This window comes from Arctopsyche grandis, chromosome 12 (assembly GCF_051622035.1).
Source record: "Arctopsyche grandis isolate Sample6627 chromosome 12, ASM5162203v2, whole genome shotgun sequence".
Lineage (NCBI taxonomy): Eukaryota > Metazoa > Arthropoda > Insecta > Trichoptera > Hydropsychidae > Arctopsyche > Arctopsyche grandis.
This window is the reverse complement of record NC_135366.1, coordinates 6,947,475-6,973,185: the sequence shown is the minus strand read 5'-3', so window position 1 is coordinate 6,973,185 and position 25,711 is coordinate 6,947,475. Positions and strand designations below refer to the sequence as shown.

At 30.8% G+C, this 25,711-nt stretch overlaps 1 protein-coding gene across 8 annotated transcripts in view; it reads right to left on the bottom strand.

Moving 5' to 3' along the window:
* galene (potassium two pore domain channel subfamily K member galene) overlaps positions 1-25,711 on the bottom strand; it is a 126,004-nt gene that overhangs the window by 11,400 nt on the left and 88,893 nt on the right. For all 8 annotated transcript variants that reach the window (XM_077443443.1, XM_077443436.1, XM_077443441.1 and 5 more), the window contains exon 5: positions 262-388. In XM_077443443.1, coding sequence (XP_077299569.1) covers positions 262-388 — 127 coding nt within the window. The remainder of the gene's footprint in view (positions 1-261; positions 389-25,711) is intronic.

The following is a 25,711-nucleotide window of genomic DNA, read 5'->3' as shown; positions in this document are numbered from 1 at the left end:
AAAAGCGAATGGTAGAAGGTAAGGTGGAGGGAGGGGGGGAGGGTACCAGAAAAAAAAAGAAAATATGGGTGGGAACTTTGAACCGTTAATCAAAGTTGAAACTTATGGAAACGCCTGCGGATAACCGAAGAAAAACGCTTCTAAATCTTCGCTTCCGAATTGATCGATATTTCAACTTCGTATTCCCAAACACCGTTTAAATAACCCTTCGATTCCTTTCTTTATGCTTGTTTTTATATCATATATCCACATCTGACTTACCTAAACGATGTCGCCATAACATCTCCTATGTTAGACAAACAGAGCAGCATCAACGGTATTCCCAAGATGGCATAGAATATCGTGACCACTTTTCCCATGTGCGTCTTTGGTGCGATGTGTCCATATCCTGTAATTTATCAAATTTCATCGTTACATTCAATTTGTGCGGTTTTTGCAAATCTTAAGTAGGTTTTTTTGGGGGGGTTTTTTAAATTGCCGGCGCACTTCAATTCTTTCGATATCCCGAAAAATATATTCAGAATTCGAGTGCTCCTGAGTGCGCTCTCGATTTTATTGAATTTTTCGCCTCGCATACCTGTTCGTATACCTGTACGGAGTATTAATTAAATATCAAGGACTCGGAGTCGTTTGAATGACGGCAATGCTTCGTTTTTTTTGTATTTTTGTATAATATAATACAATCGATGATTCTAAGGAGTGTACATCATCAAGTCGTATCATACAATGAATGATGAGTGCTTTGTATATAACGACAATTATAAAACTTCTTCATTTAATCTTGAAGACATCAAAATTGTAATAATCGTATTAAGAATTCATTTTCATTTATAAAAAAATGTATTTTAAATCAGTTATACATATATAAATAGTAAGGTTTCATTCAAACTATGTACCTTATATATATATATGTATATATTAATTTCCTTTTAATGAAAGCTTAATTTTTTTTTGTATACATTTAGTTTTGTATACATTTTTTCTATTGGTCGTTAAGTTGAATACGTGCTCGAATTAGGACAGTCAATTGACAGATCGCAATCATTTCTATATATGTACAATTGCGCTAATTGAATTGAGAATTTTGTTCCGTGTCAGCGAACTTTTTCTCTCGCGCATACACACTTACGTTATTTATATATCTTTCAGAATTCCCTTCTACAATTTTGTTCGTATGTGGATGTGAGTGTTATATACATACATAGATACATACGGTACTACAAAAGTGATTTATTACTATGTGTCGCGTAATTAATCAAAATTTCATCTGAGCCGTCCCTTGTAATTATACCTTTGAGGGTCCGTAATCAGCAGAGGCAATGTCTTCACGTCTAATATCTGTCAAGATTGTGTCACGGCCACGATAGCCATTTGTCTTTGTGGTATTTTTTAATATGATGGAAGGTGATCGAAATATCTACCTATCGTGCATATTGTTATATTCGCGTGGGTGGTGTGAGAGTTTTAATTATATTCACAATAAACACGTGTACGAAAGTATAAAGGTCGTAGAAATTGTAGAAAAAATTAATGATGTCCTCAAAGGGAAAGATAAGATAGGTACTTTAGTATTTATAATTTGAGACTTATAAATGTGCTTTATGATGAGGCTCGGGATCATTCCCGGGATTACTGGAATCCCTAAACATGTGGTTTTTTTCAATTACATTTATTTTTTCATAATGTATAATTTATTTATTTACAAATCTTAAAAAAGTAAATAATAATGTATTTTTTAGCTGGAAAAAATAAGTAATTAATAGAGCAAATTCATTTGGAATTGTTTCTTACGGATACTTAAATATTTAAATGAAAATTTGAAAGCCTATTCCCAGATTTGGCACAAATATTTCCAGCAATGAAAAAAACTCCTTCAGTTTCGGCCAAAGTTGGTTTTATTGTTCAAAGGGACGAAAACAATTATTTTAAATTACCTTTTTTTATCCTCTCGGCATGTATACTTTAATTTTTAAAGTCAAAGATATTTGAATTTACGCTATTTTGCAGATTTGTCATTGTTAACTCTTTATTTAATTCATCATTCATCGTCAAACACACAACTATTGTTTCATCTTCATCTAAATCTAAAAGAGTTTCTTGCATTGCAGAATCGTCAATACAAGAAGGATACACTCTCTTCATAAGTTTCGTCGTAGCATCTTAATTCACCATTATAATATTTAAATAACGTTTTCGTTGAAATATTTTTCTGGGATTTCCCGGGACACGGGAAATCCGTGAATTCCCGAGAATTTCTGTACCGGAATGAGCTGGGAAAAACCGTCATTTATAGTGATTAAAAATATTTTATACGTAAGCAATTAAATTTCTCTAATTAAATATTGTTTTCCCATATTTGTTATCAATGTTTTATGTTTCTCTTCATATATATATATTATACTATGCAGCATTTCGAGCATTCCTAGATACAACTTCAATGTTTTTTTGTTATTTTTATAAAATTATGAACAATATTGGTATAATTAACATCATATTAAAATTGCATTTACGCTCCGTCTACTATTATATGTAATATGTAATATAATCAAAATTATAATATTACATAATTCACTCTGACTCTAGTTTCAGGTGTTAGTATTATAGACATTTCTACGAGTAGTTTTCGAACGAAATTGATACGTGATTTGAAATGAAATTAGGAATTTGAAATGAAAGTTATATAATGTGTTGGCTTTAATAAAATTACACGCGGAGATATAATATGCGAGAATAGAGGCAAGCATTACCTCGGAAAAATCGGAAAATGTGAGTCGAGAACGGAGAGAAAAAAGAAAATGCGATCGGTGTGACGCGTTCGATGAACTTTTTTTTTGCGCACGCGCCCAACAAAAATACATCTGTCATTCACAGTTTTCATTCACGGACAGACGTCGACATATTCGGCTCACTGTTTCGGAAAATTGAAAAATAAGCCTGACATGTGACACCGAGGGTCCCGCCGCAACGTCACGGTCACCCTACCGTCAACCCGAAAAAAATTATTTTATTAAAAAAAAAAAGATACGGCTCATTATGCAAACTCGTACTCTCATATGAAACATTCTGTACGTGAATTTTCATGTATTTTTATTTTTCACCCCTTACAATTTTCGCATGTGATATTCAATGTCGTGCTATTTATATCGTCTCTCGTTTGATTCTGTCGTATCGTTGTATTTGTAGTCATTTGTTAAATTGGTTTAATTAACTATACAAAAGCATACATATGTTGCATGATGCGTTCCCGCGATAGGCAAACACCCGGTTTACCGTTGTCGTATAGCCGACAGCTAATTTCAAATCTAACGTAATATGTAGTTATTATTATTAGTATCGGTCACAGCTTTTATGTCAAAATTTAACTTAATTAAATTATAATATCATCATTATGAGAAGGTTCTATTCGTCAATATACAGCAATGGACAAAAGTATTAGGCCACGGCATTCAGCTAAAAAATGCTTTTAACTGAAAATATTCAGGTATTTAAAACAGCCAGTAACTGCATTGCATCATATTAGGAATTTTTTAGCCCTACTTTCTCTTCCCCTTTCACTTATATGACTTTTTAGGATTTTGAAAGACGCGGCCGTTCATATGTGATCTTGACACAGTGTTCTCTTCCTTATTCGTCCCGTTTTTGATCGACTTTTTATAAAACCAATCTCACTGTATCTCCTATTAATATTGTTTTAACTGCTTGTGGCGATCATTGTTTGAATTTTGTTTTCTATCCTGACCCTTGAAAATGTATTAAAATAATTTGAACCCTGTTTAATTCACTAGATTCCTATGTTTTCGGCATTTTTCAATACCAACGGCTGTACATATGTATGTACATATATACGTATACATACATACATACATACCCTACTTCTTTCCTTTTGGGTATGCTTGGGTATAATTCCCTTGAACTTCGTTTTGTTCAGCTTATTTTATTTTACTTTATTTTATATAGATATATACCAGGAATCCTTGACAGGAAGACCCTAGTGCGCCTTCCTAGACAATTAATTACAAAAAAAACAGCATTTTAATTACATAAATCACTGTATTTCGAGAGGCTGAAGAACACGAAATTAATTAATTTATTTATCCATTGAGACATCTATGGATTTAGACTTGCACATAATTTTTTACAAATTGTACATAAATTAAAATACATAAAATTTGTGACAGCAGGTAGGATAATTTTTTTTTGCCAATTTTGATGAAGCGTTTTAACAATGATCAGATAAAATTGGCAAACTCGATAATAACCGATAGACTTGGAATCACATATATCCAAGTCTTACCAGCAGTATATTAATGTCCGGGATCGAACCCAATAATCTCTTGGTGCTATACATAAACGCAACTACTGAGCCATACTGCTGGCTAATATGGCTTATATGTACGTGTATATGTCATCCCCGTCGATGCTGGCAAAATTGGGACTTTATGTCCCTAATAATTATGTGCGTGGTAGACATCATCAATTGATAGTTGTACATCCTGCCCACACAGTGCTTTTTCGGATGGCTCCTATTCCAATAACTATCCGACTTCTTAATGAAATCGTTACTGTGCCTGAATGTGAGCGTAGGCTATCGAAGATTATTACTTATCTGGTAGTCTGCGCTCATCATTATTATCATAATATAATTGGTGGTGATGTTTGAATGGAAATTTGAGCTTTTCTCTTGCATTTGGGCCTCACAGGGATGTTTTGTATTTGCGGTTAGTTCTTATATATTGGGGCTGGCAGTAGATGCAAGACATTTTCCACTATGTATTTTGTTATTTGATATTTTTACTATTTCTCCTATTATAATGCTATAGTTTTTAAAGATAATAAGTATGTAAATATACGTATTTTTTACTAACCTCTTATACGCTTCACATGGTTTTCGTGTAAGAGGTCATTTTTTATATCCCTTATCTCTTATCCGATCGTTTTCATTCTTTGCCATATTGCTCATTTTGGTCATAAATATAAGTTAAGGTATCATCCGCAATTACGATGGTGAAAAAATATCGTATTAGACACGTTTGAAAATACTGCATCGTATTACACGGTGACGTGTATCTATCTGTCACATTCATCATTCACATCGGTAGTTTCATTACTTTTCGCCCTGCCATCTCGCTGTAAAATTTTAATTATTTAAACGCCTATAACTTTTAATTTTTTTACTCTATATTTTATAAAATTTGCTTTATGGGTTCTCGTTATCTCTAATATATAAATATTTATAGTTTTGTGGAGGCTTGCTGAGCCAACGGTCTTGGGTGTTGCCACACCGGCCTTTATGCAGGGTGGCAACACTGTTCGGTGAGTTTGACAGAATGACGTTTAACCCATAACCTCAAATCAAAACAAACTTTCTAACCAATACAGGCTTAATGTATGTACACAGATCAAACAGTGATAGTTTTATTTTTAGTTATTAGTTATCAGCTGATTTAAAAGTTCTACTCCAGTTATATAACTAGTAAACTAAAAATTTTAAAATAAAAACCCCGGTAAAAAAACTTTTTTAAATACTAACCTCCTTTTATTACAGCATACAGTAACATTTGATTATATTTTTATACTATTTTATATGTAACTAGTAGTGATATAAACCGCTTAAACATGGCTAATCTAATAGTAAACATTTCATTAAATGCATTTGAATGGTTTTATTTTATTGAAATTTATTTGAATATTCATTTTTTTTTTATTAAATTTAACGTCGCGGATTAACATATCTATCGTATATAATAACGGGACGGGGTTGATCCTGAAGGATGCGTGGGGATCGGAGTGGGGTTAGGGGGATTGTACGTACTTTAATCTACCGAAGACAAAATGCTTTCTTGTGTACTTCGTCAGTTCTATTAATCGCACCCGAGCAACGCCTGGCAATGCAACGTCCGTTGATACAAACAGAAATTGAGCTATTGTTTTATATATTAGATATAAGAATCCTTTATCCTCTTCTTGTACTTAATTTATTTGTTATATTTTATAACTATGCAAAATCAACTGTTAAATACTGATGCAACTCCCTCTTGCAGTCCAGACAGCTTAACACCTTGACCGTTGTTTTTTTTTTTTATATGTTATTGGAAACTCATCCATCGTCATTTTCATCTTTTTGCTCCATTTCCTATCGGTTTAGTGGCAGAAAGCTTTAAGTCAAAAACTAGTCGTTTTAACCTAATGCAACTCGGTAGATTTTAACGGTTCTAGGACACTTACCTCCTGGACACAAACCCCCTGGACATTAACCCCCGTGCAAATACCCTTCCCCCCCCCCCCCCGTTAAGGATAAAAATATTTTATAAAAATTGACAGTATCTTTAGAAAAAAGTCAGTATCAATGCTAATTTATTTCAGCCAGAAAAATACAGATATTAATACAACATATATCAGCTTCTTTATAAATAATCAATAATCAATTATGAAAAATCAGTAATCAATAATAAATCATAATAATTTAAAATATACAAAAATCCAAAATCAATTGTGTTGTAATCTCTTTTTCTTTTCCTTTTCTAGATTATACAAATTCCATCATGGATAGTCTAAAAATATAATAATAATAATATAAAAATAATATATATAATACTTATATTAAAATTTACTTTCAATACCACAGAACGCAAACGCTGGTGACTAAAAGTCTTTTAAATTGATATTAACAACAATAAACTAAAATTAAATATTGTAGATAAATTGAAATTCAATATGATCTACCACACTTAGTTTATTCTTATTTACTACTTTACTTTATTATTAATTATTAATTATTTATTACTATTTTTAAACAATTTTTATCCATGGGGGGCTTAATGTCCAGCGGGTTTTTAGTCCGGATACCGATTTTAACACGTTCTATCGTTTGAAAAACCAAGCTGATTCATATTTGATTTATTTTAGATGTAATTTAAAGATTTCAATACAAATTCAGTTAGTTTACGCTTATTACAAAAAACTTGGATAATGATTCAGGTCGCAAAATAGAGATATTCAAACTTCTTGATTTTGATTTGATATGAATCACAATCAGGACTTTTTCTCGTGTCGTCTTAATATAAATACATCTACAAAGTCAAAAACTGAAATTGCGGCATCATAGGGATGGATGGGGTTTCGTAGTCACGCGCGCGCCAAAGTTTGAAAATCTGCGTCCAATCATCGGACGTGTCGTCGCGTGTTAATGACGTGTCGCTCAAACGTGCCGCCATATGGACGCGTATATCGCGTCCAAACTACACTAATTACCTGCACCAGGGCCATTCTTATCATATATGTATGTACCATAGACGAACGGATAGATCGCCAGATGATTTATGCTGTTTGGCCAGACCTGGATGCAGACGTTCATCCGTCGACACTGGTCCAATTACTACACGCATCTGGACATGGTAACAAGTGGCTTTATGTATAGATACAAAATATACAGTCAATGTTTTCAAATTATGCTTCATTCTTGATGAATGTTGAAATTGAATAAGTGTTGACAATCCGCATTGAAAAGTCCTCTGTCTTTTATTATATTATCTAATCTAATATACGTACATACATTAGCGTGTAATATATATATACATAACCAGTAGCGTGGTCTAGTGGTGAATGTTGAATTATCTCGTACTTGATGTTACGAGTTCGATTCCCGCTAAGTCTTGCTATTGGCCAGACCTTGATTTGTCAAGGTCGATCGTTTCTTATCAGAATTTGCCAATTTTTCTGATTTTCATTGAAACGATTCCTGTAAAATTGGCGTTTCTTCCCAGTTTTCTGTTGCGAACCTTTAGTTATTGTTATATCTTAGGTGTCGCCATATTGCTCACCATAGATGTCTCTGTGGTTGTTTATCGAATATAAAATTCGTATTGTTACATGAAAGTTATTCATCGTTATTAATACGATATTTGTAATATCTGACGATAGATGTCAGGTATTGTTTAGATTTACATGTATCTATGTAATAATTATGAGGACCAGGAAGGTGCATTTGGGGTTTACCTGTTAAGCCTTCCTGGTATATTTGTATATATGTTTGTAAAAATATGTATGTAAAAAAATAAAATAAAATAAAAATAAAAAAATACATATATAATTTGCAAAAAGACTTTGTATATTTATATGTAACCTTCGTTCGTTGGGTCGTAACTCCGTGACGTCATCGAATAAATAATTCGATTTTTTTTTATTCAAAGGATTCGAACTCCCCGGGAGCAAAGGTGCCTAGGGCGAAGCCTTAGGGGGGCGCAGGCGCCGGATTCTGGTATACATATAAATTCGTATACATATAGTTTTTTTTTTAGAGACTTGCTATATATGTTTGTTTGTTCGTGACAGTCAATTTTATAAAAAAAACAAATTAGTATAGAAATAAATTTATATAAAATAAAACAATTCAAATAAAATGTTTACTATTAGATTAGTCATGTTTAAGCGGTTTATGTATATTACAAATACCGAGCGAAGCCGGGTAATACAGCTAGTACGTACCTATATAATTTTGAAAGAGACTTTGTATGTATGTAAGGTTTAAAGGTTTGCTGGGAGCATCGAAAACTAATCAAAGTTTCTATGACGATGACATCGATATCGTCGAATATTATTTTTTTTCGATTCAAATAAATTTAATAATAGAACAAATGAATGTTTACTTATGTTTACTATTATTAAATTGTTTTGCCATGTTTAAGCCGTTTATATTACAAACAGGGTGCTCTTAAAAATTTATGCAGTTATTTTTCTGAATTGATAGATAATTATAAATAAAAGGATTGTTTTTTGCAGCATTGTTATACGGTATTTGGTTTGAGTTGATATCCTTTAGTTTGGTTTTAAATCTTCATTTACAGCCATTCACCATCAGATGGAAATTTCACCATCTGAATCATCATTTACAGCCATTCAACATCTGATGAAGGCCTCTCCAACAAGCTTCCATTCATATCTCTATTTTGCGACATTCTCATCCACTCATCTCCCCTGTGGCCTTTTATTCACCCTTTTAGATTCTCTCGGGTACCATTCCGGCACTTATTTGGTCCACCTTTCGTCCATTCTTCTAGCCACATAAACCACCCTTGCAATTTCAATCTCTTCTCTCTCTCCACTATTCCAGATAGAATAAAATGAATAAAACTGGACGATTAGAAGAATTTTAAATTATTTTCTGGAACGCTGCGTCCAGTCTTCTTTTAGTGTTTTTATACTTATGTACATATGTACATACATATTTTTTTTTTACATAAATATATATATATATATATATATATATATATTAGAAAGGCCTAACAGGTAGACCCCAATGCGCCTTCCTAGACAATTCATTACAAACATTGCAGCATTTTTATTACGTAAATCGCTGTATCTCAAGAGGCTGAAGAACACGAAATTAACAATTTATTAAATAATTAATCCATAGAGACATCTGTGGATTTAGACTTTCATTCATAAATTCAGATATTTATGACGTAGCGGGTAGGATAATTTTTGCCAATCTGATGGAGGAACCGTTTCAACAATGAAATCAGATAAATCGTGAATTCTGATAAGAAATAATCGACATGGAGGCACAAATATCTAAGTCTGTCCAGCAGTATTAAAGATTAGCACGGGATCGAACCCGGTAACTACTCGGTGCAAACATAAACGCAACCACCGAGCCAAATAATAATAAAGGCTTAACATATTTTTAATATGTTTAACCTAATAAAAACATATTTTTAATTAAAGCTAAATGGAAAGATTTAAAAAAATATTTCAGGGTAAAATCCAAGTATTACAACTAGCAAAAATGATAAACGTTCTAGTAAAAGTTAAAAATATTCAAGCTGCATAGATGGACGTAGTAATCTTCATTTGAATATGCATTATGTATTACGTCATTATACAGTGCAAACTCATAAATTTTGATAAAAATACTACACACGTGAGTTGGCTCCATTTAACAGATTTAAATCCATATTCAATTGAGGCGACACACTTTTATTTTTATGATTTTTAAATGCTTTTTATTATTACGAAATTGTATTCACAATACATCTTATATATATTTTAATAGCTACTGATCGACTGATCATTTTCTATTTTATAATTTTAATTTAATTTTGTTAGCAATCGTAGTATTATATTATTCTAATGCTAATGTACAGCATAATAGGAAAAAGAGCTCAAAAACCTATTTACAATTCTTATACTCTTTTATAATGTGCATATAAGTCTCCGGTTTTCGTTCCATCTAATCCTACATACATACCAATACCCATGCAAATATTTCCCATTTTATATTTCTGCAACTGCAATTCACAATGCGATTAGCAGTAGAATCGAGCATTATTTACCATATAGAGCTGTGAGCCTCACCTATTGTGTGTGTACAAATCGGAGTGGACATATTCGAATAATAAGATTACAATTGGCGAGTGCAATTGCGGCATCCATTTCGGCGTCCAATAAATAAATATATGTATGTACATACATACATATGTGTATTTGGCTGCTCGAAAATGCATTGTTGCATGTCAACGTTTCGGCTGCATGTGAAGTGTGCTCATAAATCTGCCTTTTGTGCATGGATAATGAGATTATAAGCCATTGCGCATCGCACCGTGCTTATTTCGAATCGAATTGTTGAAATATTGATTGAAAACTTTGCATACACATGTACATACATATGTGTCGTCACGCAACTGATTGGTTATTAAATAGATTGTAGGTTTGATACTATGTACATACATCCGTTTTATATTTCCGGAATATTTGAATGATGTGTCTCACATTATGTGAGGCATATGTCGTTTTATTTTCTTTTTCTATGCAATTTTCCTCTCGAATATTATTATTATGTATGTATTATTTTTGATGAGAAAGTGTGCTTTTTACAAACCTCTTTATGTTTCACTTACGATTATTGTACATTTTATTTGTTGATCTGTGCGTGTTCTTAGTTATTCGTGAATGATAGTTGCATTGTTTCACTCGTGAGAATGGTTTTGGAGCGTCAAGCGTTTCCCGGTTTGATATAGCGGTTTTTTTGTTTAAGCCAGGGATGTTCAGAGTCATTTTAAATGAACTCCGATTCCTTTTTATTATTTTCTTTAATTAATAATATCAATAATGTCAACTATAGTTTACGTCTCATATTTTATTGATTTATGTCATATTTTACAAAAATATTTTATTTAGTTTACGTCGCGTATTTTATTGATTTATCTCATATTTATTTATCTCATATTTTACAAAAATCATGAATTTAAATTACATTATATTTTATTTTATTTCAATCGAACATGTACATATGTATGTACATTCGCCTTTACAGATCGCTCCAAAGCGACGAGTTTACTAATACAGATACAATAAAATCAATACAAGTATTTATGCAATGCGAATTTATACAAACGTCATGCACAGTGACATCTATGGAGAAATTTTTGCAGCATTTTATTATAGAAATTGGCCAACCTCGAGACGCTGAATAGCTTGATATTTTATAGAGAGATTGGAAAGGAAATGCCAATTTAGAGGAACCGTTTCAAAGAAAATCAGAAAAATTGGCAAACAAAAATCGACATGGTGTCACAAACCAAGGTTTGACCAGCAGCTACAAGTGGGAATCGAACCGTGACCACTTTGCTCGAAATCATACACTTTATACCTTAGCAAGAAAATTCGATCTAAATAGTTTAAGCAATCAACCGCGGAAATCACGTGATTTTCGTACATTTAGATTTTTTTGTATCTCATAGTGCCCTAAATTAGATCACAAAACAACCAGTAGGGGCGTTTTAAGGATCTTCCCAATTTTCATCCACTTGAGAAATGCCTAGTAATACATACATAGCCAGCAGCATCGCTTGATGGTTGCGTTTTAGCTACACACCGAGAGGTTGCTAGGTTTGATCCCGTTTTTATATTTAATGCTGCTGGTCAGACTTGGATATTTGTGCTCCAAGTCGACCGTTTCATTGTTGAAACGGTACCTCCATCAAATTGGCAAAAACCAACCTACCCACTATGTCACCACTATGTGAATTTGATTATTTAGAATAAAAAATATGTAAAAGTCTAAAACCGTACATGTCTCTATAGTTGATTTCGAATTTTTCAGCATATCGAAATTCAGCAATTTTTGTAATAATACCTGGTATGTATCTATGTAAAATAAAATATACATAGATTCGACCATTGTATTTAGCACAGGCATAAATTAAAACACTAAATATTATTTTATAGTTGTCATTGTTGTCTTGTAAATACTTTCGTTTGTCGGTCATTTCTGAAACTTTTTACATTTTAACATAACTTTAACGCAATAATAGTCGCCAGGCCAACTACATAGATGAAGTTCCACGTTGAATCTGTTAAACCATTTCATCTCATAATGATTATTCATATCATCGCTATATTATCACATAATAATCGTGGAATCAGCATCGAAAGTACGTACATCGCACGATGATCGACCCGTATTGACTTTGCGGTGGTTTTGCTCCGGAGACTTATTGCATTCGGCGAGTGCATGTGCATGTGCATTCAACTGTTCGACCGCATTCTGTCGGCTGCCAACACCACCACCCCCTCGCCCTCCCATCACTCCGAATGAGCCCAAGCTTTGCAGACATGCACAATAATAAATAAATCCACACGTATTATTATCAGTATCCCATGCATAACTTGCACAATGCACCCATCCTCCCCCTGTGCAGTCGGATAAAACGCTCGTCAATGAGAATTCATACCAACATACATACATATGTATGTAAATCCAGGACGAGTATCCATCTACATATGTATGTACATAGTTTGTTCCTGCATTTGTGCATGATGTCGGTGTTGCACAATTTGATGTGGTTTTGTTTGGTTTTTTGGTGTTGACTCAGCATTCATATGCGGCTTGATTCAGGTCATCAGAGCAAGGTTACATCTCGGTGTGTCATACTTTCTGTTTGGTTTTATGGTGACTGCTGTCTTTTTTGATTGTCATTATTTGATTCGACGATTCTCAATATGTTGTTTTATTGGTTTTAATGTGTTTTGTTTAGTATAATTATTTGACGTTTGAATACAGAAAACATTCAAGAAACTTTTTCATCTAATTTTATTTTTAAGTTGTATATGAATAATCAAGAGAAAAATGATTCGTAAATACGTTTATATTATACATACATACATATGTACATATATAGAAAAGGTCATATGTCATAGCGTAGTTCTATGAATAGGTTTAAAATGCTTTACATGTTTAAATGCTCTGAGACTTTCATATTAGCTTAACTATAATTTGATGATCAATAACGATAAACTTTCACAAAATTCCGGGTTCCAAGAGGTTCCGGGTTCGATCCCGTGCTAATCTTTAATACTCCTGGTCACATTTGGATATTTGTGACTCCGCGTCGATCGTTTCTTATCAGAGCTTGCTAATTTATCTGATTTTAATTGAAACGGTTCCTCAAATTGGCAAAAAAAATCCTACCTGCTGTCACGAATATTGTATGTACAAGTCTAAATCCATAGATGTCTCAATGGATTAATTAATTGTTAATTTCATGTTCTTCAGCCTCTCAAAATACAGCGATTTTATAACAAAAATGCTACAATGTTTGTAATAATTGTCTAGGAAGGCACATTTGGGTCTACCTGTCAGGCCTTCCTGTTATATACATATCTATGTAAAATAAATTTATTTATTTATTATTAAATAGCAAATTTCTAATGAATTATTTCACAATTAACAATTTTAAACTAAAACTAACTATAATACATATAAAATAGTTAACAAAATTAACAAAACCATAATTAGTAACCCTAAAATAATATAATATATTTCCAAACGTAGCATTTTATTAAACTTACATATATAATTACATCATCTTCCACAGAGGTATCCATTAACACCCCTAAAGAAATCACCAATATTACTAGCACCTCTAATGCTCTCAGGAAGGGCATTGTATATTTGAACACCTCTGTGGAAAGCACCTACTGCAGTTTATGCTTTATTAACTCTACCTATAATTTAATTATTCCAATTTCTAGTTGTATAATTACGTATATCTCTATTCCTAACTATATGATTATTGAATTATTTGGGTAATATATTTTTATTTTTATTTTATTTTATTTTTATTGTTACAATCAATGTACACTCGTCATTACAGATTGCTCCAATGCGACGGGTGTACGATAACGAAATACAGAATACATAAACAATCAGAAATACAATAATACATATACAATCAGAATATATAGCATATAACAATTAATCAGAAATAATAATCATAGAAACATCTATGGATTATTTTTAGATTTTTCTGTACAATTTTTATACATATAATAAATACGAAATTATAGAGATGTCTATAGATTTCAGATTACTGTGCATAATTATTACAAATTATACACAGACAGATTTTTGTGACAACAGGAAATTATCTAATACCAATTTTTCAGGAACCGTTTCAGCAATGATCAGATAAAATTGGCAAACTCTGATATAGAAACGATCGATTTGGAGTCACAAAACCCCCAAACCTAACCAGCAGTTTGACGATTCGAACCTTCGGTCTCAGTGGTGCTAATTATATACGCTACCATTAAGCCAAACTGCTGGCTTATGTAGTGCTTAAATATATATATATATATATATATATATTTATATATATATATATATATATATATATATATATATATATATATATATATATATATATATATATATATATATATATATATATATATATATGAATGTGCCCATATATTTTCGTATTGCCGTTTACCTGTAGTAGTGGGTATAATCATCAAACGATATCGTTCCTAGCAAATGTACATAGAAACATTTACTCGTACAAACAATGTACCGAAACCGAAAGTGTTGAGAGCCGCCAGCTCCGGATGTCGGCGATGTGTCCGTTGCACTTTTTCACCATCGATTATGCAACTTCCGGTCGTTCGGACTATCGCAGCCGTCCGTCGAGAGAGATCTCCTTGTGCCACAATTTAAATTTTAAAACTTTTTACACCAATCGCACTTCTCATACGGCACAATGAGTGGAAACCTTGATTCGATCGGTGGTGGGGTATACCCAAAACAATAGGATTTCGGCGGGACATTGTTCACCGAGAACTGGGTCATTCAGCACGCTCACCATGTGAAATGAAACGAATCTACGACCAAAACAAACGCTGGACGACCTGCGAACCTTTTTGTGATCGCGGCAAAAATTTAATAATGGGTGCATTGTGTGCGAAACGTATCATCATCTCGTCGCTGTGACCTTTGATAATCCCCCTCAGCATTTTGAGAGGTTCTGGTAGCAGCAATTGTGCATATTTGCATAGGTATCGGCGATTTAATGCGAAATTGTAAATGTCTTCGTGGAAATCTGACTACTAAGTGGACTGATCCGATTGACCATGGTTGTGTTTCTTGACCTTTTTAAACGTTGACCCAATTCGTAAGCGGCACAAATTATTGTATTAGATATATGTATTTACATACACTTTTAATATTACTTATAAATCTATATGTAATATTGAAAGAATGGAAATGAAAACATTGATTTTAAATATAATAAATACATATGAACATATGTATGTACATATATACATAAAGGGATTTCTAAAAAAGACTTCTTGGTGATTTTTAATACATCTTATTTATTTATTTTTAAATCAAAGAACATACCATCAATTAAAATTTTCTTCAAAGGTTATACTCATTTCAGGTGAAATGGAAAGGTCTAAGTTTGATTTTAAGTGAATAAAATCCTTTAATAACACTGGGCACCAAAAAAGCAGCAGACTTTGTATCTTTACTAAATTTGACCCACTTAATTTGAATATGACAATTTTTTTGTTGTTTTCTTTTCGTTTATGATATGTGAACAATAATAGCGCAAAATTCTTACAGATTTTTGACTTTTGCAGTCTTTTATGTCTATTTTTTTTCCAGTCTATTTTTTCCTATTATGATAATAACATTAGAATAATAAAATACTATGATTTCTAAAAAAATTTAATTAAAATTGTAAAATAGAAAATGATCAGTAGATCAGTAGCTATTTAAATAGATATAAGATGTATTGCGAACATAATTTAGTTAATAATAAAAAACATTTAAAAAAAATCAAATATTGCTGTGGCAAAAGTGAGTATTGGAATCACTAGACAGATGTGTTTTCTATCGATTGTCATTATTTATTGCTTTAAAATATTTAATAAATAATTATCTAGCGAATTTTAATAGTCAAAAATATACTTTTTTACTTTCAATTTTAATTCATTATTTTTCATTTTTTTCTCATACCTCCTAAACGAGAAGAAACCAACAAAAATTATTGTCATACTCAAATTCAGTAGATCATACTTGGTAATGTTTATTTAGTCTCCGCTCCGGTAAGTAAATAAAAACGTGATTTTTTGTTGCTCAATGCTATTCACGAACAATCATATACAAAATGGTACAATTTCGTGTATCTTGAGATCTGTAAAATTTCTTGACGTGTAAATTGATGAAATAATGATGTTTATGTATGCAATTAGTCACCAAAATCTTGTGATTTGACAACGTTGGATATTTTTATTTGGGAATATACGTAGATGAGAACTATTTTTTTCTTTGATTAACCACCATTAGAGACATTAATATTCCAATAATTGAAAATGTCACGTGAAATTATGTATTTTAATAATCATGATTGATTTTTTAATAATATAATAATATATTCGATAGTAATTACATTTGCCAGCAACATGGCAAATGTAATTACTATCGGTGGTTGGGCTTTTGCCTAACATCGATTGAGTTGACCTCGACTGAAAATAATTAATTCTGGATTATATTATCTGTAATGCTGCTGGCCAGACTTGGATATTTGTGACTCAAAGTTGATCGTTTCCTATCAGAGTTTGCCAATTTTTCTGATTTCATTGTTTAAACAGTGCCTCCATTAAATTGGCTAAAAACCATCATACCCACTATGTCACCACTATTTGAGTATGATTTATGTACAATAAAATGTATGTACTAGTTTAAAATTCATAGATATCTCGTTAATTTCGAGGTTTTCAATATTTCGTAATTCGTAAATTTCGTATTTCGTAAATAAATAAAATATTTCGTATTTCGTAAATAAAGTATGTAATAAAAATGCTGCATTATTTTTAATTGGCCAAGAAGGCGCATTAGGGATTAACTGTTAGTCCTTCCTGGTATATACATATGTAAAAATATGTATGTAAAATAAAATAAAATAAATTTTAAATAACGAATGCAAATACTTTCACAAAATGACCTTCACATACATTAATCAGTTTATATATGTAATACGTTTTACATAATGAAATGAAGTTTTCAATTTAAATCATCCTTTGTTAAGGAAACGCTGACTTAAAACGATTAAGCTGGATTACACTCAATAGTAGTAGTGAAGACTATTGCACTTCGACGGTGCACTTCATTGCATTTCTCATTCGTAAGACGTCATTAAATATCCATTTAGACTGCAATAATAATCGGATCCAAATAAACGAACATCGGGAATTGTAATATCAAAGTTGAGTATCATAATGAGATGATATATGTATATATAAGACTTCTAGTGAAATATTTCAGTTATTATATTAAAGTGCACAAAGCAAAATCAAAAGCTGTATGTATCCTTTGAAGGCTAAAATTCCTAGCAAGTCAGATTATTATTATGTAGATGCATTCATTAGCTCCAGCGCTAAACCATCCGGTTATTTGCAATTGTTACTTTTCTGAATGTGGCCACTATGCTTGTATTAATTTGTATTGTACCAAGAGGTACGTTAACTGTGAAATAACTTAATTTAGCCAGTAATTTAAATAATTTAGCTCTTTCTAAAACGTTTTGTGGAATGAAATTAATGCTAAACATGCATATGTATGTATGTTCTATTACATAATTGTGTGATGGTATGCTGGAGAATTCTTAAAACCTCTATGCGAATAGTTCGAAAATATACATGTGTACATACGAATATTTATTTAACTATTTAAATTTGCTTACTTTAAAATGCCAAATTATTTCATTTCAATTTCGAACAATATTAAATCTGAAAATGTAATCAACACTACCCATCTTCATGGCGTGCAATTAAATTTATCAGCATTGTTTACTACAATATTAATTGAATCAAACTCCATGCAATATTCACTTTATTTTACATAAATTGATTGTAAATAGGTTTTTGAGCTCTTTTTACTATTATGCTGTAGATTAAAATTAGAATAATATAATACTATAATTACTAACCAAATTAAATTAAATTGTAAAATAGAAAATTATCAGTAGATCCGTAGCTATTAAAATAGATATAAGATGTATTGTGAACATAATTTCGTAATAATAAAAAGCATTTAAAAATCAAAAAAAATACATATATAATTCGTTATTTCATGATGTATTCATTTGGCTTTTCATTTCCCTGCCAATTTCGCACAATGAAATGCTACAATAATTAATGTAGGCATATTTTGCTACGACAAAAGAACTCGATGGAAATCCCATTGTGAATTTATGGATTCCGTTTCATATGGAAATATAAGACAGTTCCTAAAACAGAATTTAATTTACGGACGCGTCGTAATTAAAGCGACATTCTCGGTATTTGATTTACACAATTCGTATACATATGTACATATATTATATTATATAAACACTAAGCAACTCATCTCGCCTTATAAAAATCTTAAATAGTATTCTCGACTCACTTTGTTTGCATACGATTCGAAGTCCCACACACATATAAGATTCGCAAACACTCCATTCAGGTTAAGGCCGATCTACCATAAAGTATTACAACATTCGTATTATTGATAAAAAAAATAGGTTCTATTATTGAAATTAATTAATATCATAAATTTCGATTGTTTCGATTCGTAGTCCGTTCGAATGGGCTCATTTGGATTATGTATCATCCATTTTAAATGATTAAATGATGCACTGATCGCGTGCCCCGGTATAAATTTTCACATAATTTGCAATTTTTTATGCTAAATAAAATTGTCAATTTTGTGGGAAATGTGAGCGGCGAAACGTTCACAATATTATTAATGCGTTTTGATAGACAACAATAGAATCTTTCATTTTCATAGAAATTATAATACACGGTAATTGTACGCATCCGATTTGCGCGTTCGTTCGAGATCGATATCTCAAATTCGTTTAATTTTTACTATTATTTTTGTGTGTATATCTTAAATGTTTTCACATTGCAAAAATGATCTTTAATTGAACTTTTTATGTGAATTTTTTACATGTTGTTTTCGTTTGCAATAAAATGAAATAATCTATTTATTCATTCTGTATACATATGTAAATACATATACCATCAATTAAAATTTGACCTAATTTACTAAAATGAATGTCATTGCGTTCCTGCAAAATTCGATTGAATTTGAATAATTGTGTGAATATTGTGACGAGGCTCTGTTGGATATTAATTTGACGGTGATCGAAATTGTGATCGCTTTTTTGGTGCGTGATCATTTTATTTTTCCAATTAAAATGAACAAATAATATAACTGTCAGTCATTTTAAATCACAATATTTTTGAAAAAGGAACGAAATTAAATGGCTTTTTAATCTAATTATTATGAAATTAAGCGTATTTGTAATAAATTTTACTTATATTTCACATAATATGTAAAGAAATATATGTAATATGTAAAAAGTGGTTATCTTTACAAATGACGACTTGAACAGCTACATATGTATACTTCAGGTAACATTTTATTATAGAAAATTACAGTAGAAAAGCTTTACATCCGAGGCATATTTTAAACATAAACAATCATATATTTTTGCATAAACTTCTAAATTATCTCCATTTTTAACGCAAAATAAGAGGCTTTTAATAAAATACAGAATCATTCTAAAATATAAAAATACATGTATACAAATATACACTCACATACAAATGTATATATGTACATATGTATATATGTATGTATATAAAGAAAAGAATTATAATGCATTAAAATATGTATAACATACATACATAAGTCGGAGTCTGAATCCAGACTAATTCCATAAAAGTCAATCAAATCACCATAATCATTGCCATAATTAATTAATGTAGAGATGCAGTGATAGAGATAATTACTACAATTAGAACTATTATCATTTATAAATAACGGTAGACATCGAGTAAAGTAAAGAGGGACTTTTAGTGGGAAAAACAGATTCAAATATATGTTCATAGAAGGATAATCACAAGAGAATTGACAATTTCATAGAAAACTATCACGAAATTCATTTCATTTTCATTCATTTTTAAATAAAATAAAAGATTGTCATAGTTCAGATGATGTACATATGTACATACATGTCCATGAAAGTCCAATTTTCAGTTCCAAAAACGCTATTTCTGTTTGAATTAATTCATAAATTGTTATCATTTAATTTTATTCGATATGTCCAGAATGAGAAAAGCAGAATAAGCGTATTTTCAGGCCACCAGTATTCATAAATATTGTTAAACGCCAAACTAATATTATATTTAAGGTTTTGCCAAATACTTCTCGAAATGAAGAAAAGTGGAATTGTGCCACTCTCAAATATTACGGCTCATATTATATATTTATAACGAATAACTTTTGACAGTTGCTCAAATTACACGAAACGCTTAGAAAACCTCATTCACCAAAAAGCTCGTATAATAATTGATTTAAAAAAAAACTACGGGTAAATTTACAAAAGTTTTACTTTCTTTTAAAAAAATAATGTAATGATTTTGCGCCAATTAAACATTCGCCACAATACGTATGCAAATTGATAGAATCGCTAACGAAAATTGTGTGGGAATGAAAACTACCAACCTTGGTGAATAATACGACGGTGAATTTCCCTCTCTCTCACTTTTGACGCGATTACGCGTATCGGTAATTTGTATAAAACAAATTTGTACGGCGAGAACTGTTTCAGTTTAATCAGTGTTAACGAAGAGATCGAAAGTGGTTCACGTGGCACGACGACACCCACAACACCGAATATACATTAAATTGCAGAATATAGTGCTTTATATTTGGATAGTGTTCAAATTTCGGCGCCAATATGAGAGTGATTCTGTCCAATGAGGGTGAGTTTCAAACTGCTTCATTCATGTGTTTATATGACGAAATGTTTCATGATTTTACACCCCTTGATAATAATATCGGATATTACATATATTGCACTTTACAATTTTTCGATACGATTGTTAATGTATTTTTAATTTTTATGATTAGAAAATACATATAATATAGTCCTGTTGATATTTTATATTATAAACAATTCCACTGTCAAACTCAAAATTCAATTTTGAATTAAAATATGTCTTATGATCATATGTATGATCAATATGTGTAAAATGATTTTTAAATATACACATACATATGTATTTGATCGATTATGATAAAGTAAATTAGGTGAAAAGTAACTTTTAAGTATCATTATAGAAGTCTAAAAAATAATTATTTACTTATAAACTATTACATTTAATCGGTTTCAAATTATTTATATAAAATTGAAATTAATTTTTCATTATTATTTATTTTTTTGTGATTAAATTTATATTTATACATATGTATAAAAATAAATGATGAAATTGTTATTCATGTCAAAAACTAGCAATATTTAAAAAAGTTTTCCCATAACAGGTTCATTATTTTAAGAAATCGCCTATAGAATTTCATTCATATACATAATAAATTTAACAAAACAATTATAATGAATACATTAAAATCTATATTTTATTTATTTTTTAGAACATGTTGTTCACATTCTTATATAACTGATTATTCAACATGTTGTCCGTTTGTAAAACTTTCTATATCCTTAAAATGAAACGTGACATACATAGCTGGGACGAATAATACTATCAACTTTTTTTATATAAGCTGTTTGATACGTATATAGAGCTAAACCGAAAATATATCACATTGTGATATAAATCATAGTGTGAATTGGTTTTAAAGTGGCAAGTGTCTTTATGAGAGCTGAATGCATTCAAGATAGCGAAGTTATCTAATCCACGCGAGGACTCCCTTTAATTAAATGTGGCAAATGCCTGTGCCGATTTTCCTGGTTCTTCTTTAGGAAATTCCAACCCCCTTCATCCTCTCTCTCTCGGCACGTCGACTTTACCCTAGAGGGGTGAATTAGGCGCGTCCGAGATACGAGCCGAGATTGCCGGAGTAAAACCTCTTTAAAAATAATCAGACAAAGTTTTCCAACAATGGTCACCCTTTTTAATGCGGCTTAGCACGTAGGCGAAATTACGTATAATTTGGCGGCTTTTAAAACGCGCCCTTTGCCAACAGTGTCAATTTTTAAAGAAGGCGTGCGCTTAAAATGTCGTTTAACGGAAACAGCGGGAGATTCGAGGAGACATGGAGGCTGGGGGGTGGTGGGAGAAGGTCGTCATTAAAAAAGTTTGATAAGCGCTTTAAAACGCACCCGCCGAAAATTCAAAATATATTTAAATATCGTCAAATTGACGTAATGGCTTTTGTAATTTATAAGGGGAGTGGGACTGTCTGAGGGTGGGGGTGGAAAAAATCGTACGATGAGGTAATTGCTTTTTGTACATGGCGAAGTTTAATTTTGTACGAGATTGCCGAAATCTAAAGAAATTTTCCTAATTTGCTAAAACTGCTGGGCGATATATAACCATTAAGCGCGTTCCGAAGTTAAATATTAAGCTCTTATATAAATTTTGGGCGGGAAACCTCACTACTTAAAGCTGCGGAATTTTATGAATATAAATATGTTAAATCGTGTTTCTCAGATTTATTTTTATATTTTATGGAGCAAAATTTTAAAATTTATTTTATTTATAAAACGTTTTCATTAGCATATTATGAAACTTTTTTCAATACTATGTATGTATAATGGCGTGTTAAAAACCCGCTTCAACCCTGGTCATAAAGAATTGATTGATATCAAAAACTACGAGAGTAAATGTCTATTTTGATTTATTATTCATTTACATATTTATTACAATTTTGTCATAGTGACATTACAGTGTAGTTCCGAGTCATCGCTATGGCTAAACATAAAATAGTATACAATAAGATGAAAATAAAATAGAACAAAATTAGCATGAATATAAAACAAATACAATAATAATGAATAAGAAAAGATTTACGATGTCAAATCCTTACTATCAATTGTCAGAGGCTTCAGTAACATACAATGGCTAATTTTTAATATATAATAACTTTTAAAAATCATATATATATACATATAATAATATGCTTATAATATAATGTGCCTATATTCTACTGGCAAGTATTTCAGTCTACTTTTGTCAGTATTTAAAATAAGAAAGGTCAGTATTTACATTAAATGGCCAGTATTTATATTAAACGGCCAGTATACACGTGTTCAGTATAAATAGTAAAAGGTCAGTGTTTATATTAAATGGTCAGTATTTCAGCCAGCAGTATGGCTCATTGGTAAAGTTTATGTTAAGCACCGAAAGGTTACCGGGTTCGATGCCGTGCTAATCTTTAATGCTGCCGGTCAGACTTGGATATTTGTGACGAATTTGATTTATGTACCTTTGGATTAATTAATTAATAGTTCATTTCGTGTTATTCAGCCTCTCGAAATACAGCAATTTTTTGTAATTAAAAATGCTTCAATGTTTGTTATTAGCTAGGAAGGCCCATTGTGGTTTACCGGTTAGGCTTTCTTCGTGTACATATACATATCTATTTAAATAAAAATAAAATTAAACATGGTAAATTTTATTTGTATTTACACGAGAGGTACGATCTTGATAGACAATTCCATCCAACAGGCATTGCTATTTGTTCTGGCGAATGTTCGTCAGATTTTTATACTGTCCATTTGTTATTTATAGTGACATTTAATAGTATAATACTGACCATTTTATAACAAAGCACTGGCCGATAACCGATTTATATTATTACCGAAATTGATTAAAATACTGGTAATTTAATTTGTTGCCTGAATATTATTGAGAAAACAGAGTGAAGCCACATTCAACATTTACATACAATTAAAATGAGTAGAATATATGTATAGGTATGTATGTAGTTGTCTACGCAAAATTGAAAAAATGATTTCTTCCTTATTATTAAAATTTATATCCAATGATGATTATCAAAATTTATCAAAACTTTTATATTCATCATTGGATATAGTTTGAGTTTGGCCGATTAAAAAGCATACAAACTGAATATCTCCCATGAAATAATTAAATTAAATTAATGTTGTATTGTGTTTTTATTACACAATATCGTATGTAAAACCTTTATTATACATTACCTTATATATTATACAATATAATGTTCAAACAAAGAGTAAACGAGGCGTGAAAATGACTAACTGCCTTACGTGCAGCTTATTAGTTTAAAAAAGCTTTCGACTTGAAAGCTTTTTCAAGCGCGAAATATTGGATTACGTCGCAATCGCTAATATGTTTTTAGATAAACACTACTACGAAACATCCCAAGTATGAAATTATTATATAATAACAATGTCTACATATATGTACATACAAGATGTTCGTATATAAAAATAGCTGTTGCTAATTAATTTGCATACTCGCGAGACTTTCCCGCAATTTTCACTTTCATTTCGCCTCTAATACATAAATATATATATATTTATATGTATAAGTACGTATATTCAATGAATCTCTTGTCGAACGCATTTTCCCAATGGCATTGTTTCTGGAAAACGAACGCGTCAAAATATATATATATGTACATACATATATACGCCATTGTTTCCCACATTGAACTGACGTTCGTTTTCTTTTGTTCTATCGCGAGCTCTTGCATTCTGCACATGTATGTATGTTTGTATATATATGTACATATATATGCATTATACTCACATACATATCTGTATTGTTTGTATTATAAAATGCATTTGCATTTTCCGTTTCTGGCGCATATTCCGGAAGCGCAGTGTTATCGAGGAAAAATGTTAATTTTTGATATTTTTTACAGCGTGTTCCTTCGTTATACAACTGCATGTTCTTTTATACTTAAACTTATATAAGTACATTAATGATAATATTTTGAAAGGTTTTTTTTAATACGGTATTAGTTCTGTGCAAAAAAATCAGCTTAAGTCTTCTTTTACATTATACATATGTACAGACATATGTATGTATATAAAAACTGCATGTTCTTTTATACTTAAACTTATGTATTTCATTATTGGTACATATGGAAGTACGAGAATGATGATATTTTGAAAGGTTTTTAATACGGTATTAGTTCTGTGCAAAAAATTAAGCTCATGTCCACTTTTACATTATATGTATGTACATACATATGTACATAAATGTATCATGAAGATTCAGATTTTTGAATAATACATATGTACTTACATTTTTATGTATTTTAAAATGAATTGAAGTAGAATTTTAAAATGAATTGAGTATTTCAAATTTTTATATCTATCTTAGTTCATACATACATTACAGCTTCAGTGCATTGAATTCCCTTAAAATTAATTACTATTACTCTTATTAGTATTACTATTATTATTATTATTATTATTTATTATTATTATTATTATGATTTATTATTATTCTTTATTATTTAATATTACTATTATTCCATATAAATAATACAATGTGTATACTTTTTTTTTATTTTACATTTTTTAACATTTTTAACATCATCATGTGTTTTGAATGTTATGCTTCAACTATTTTCGAATTTTTT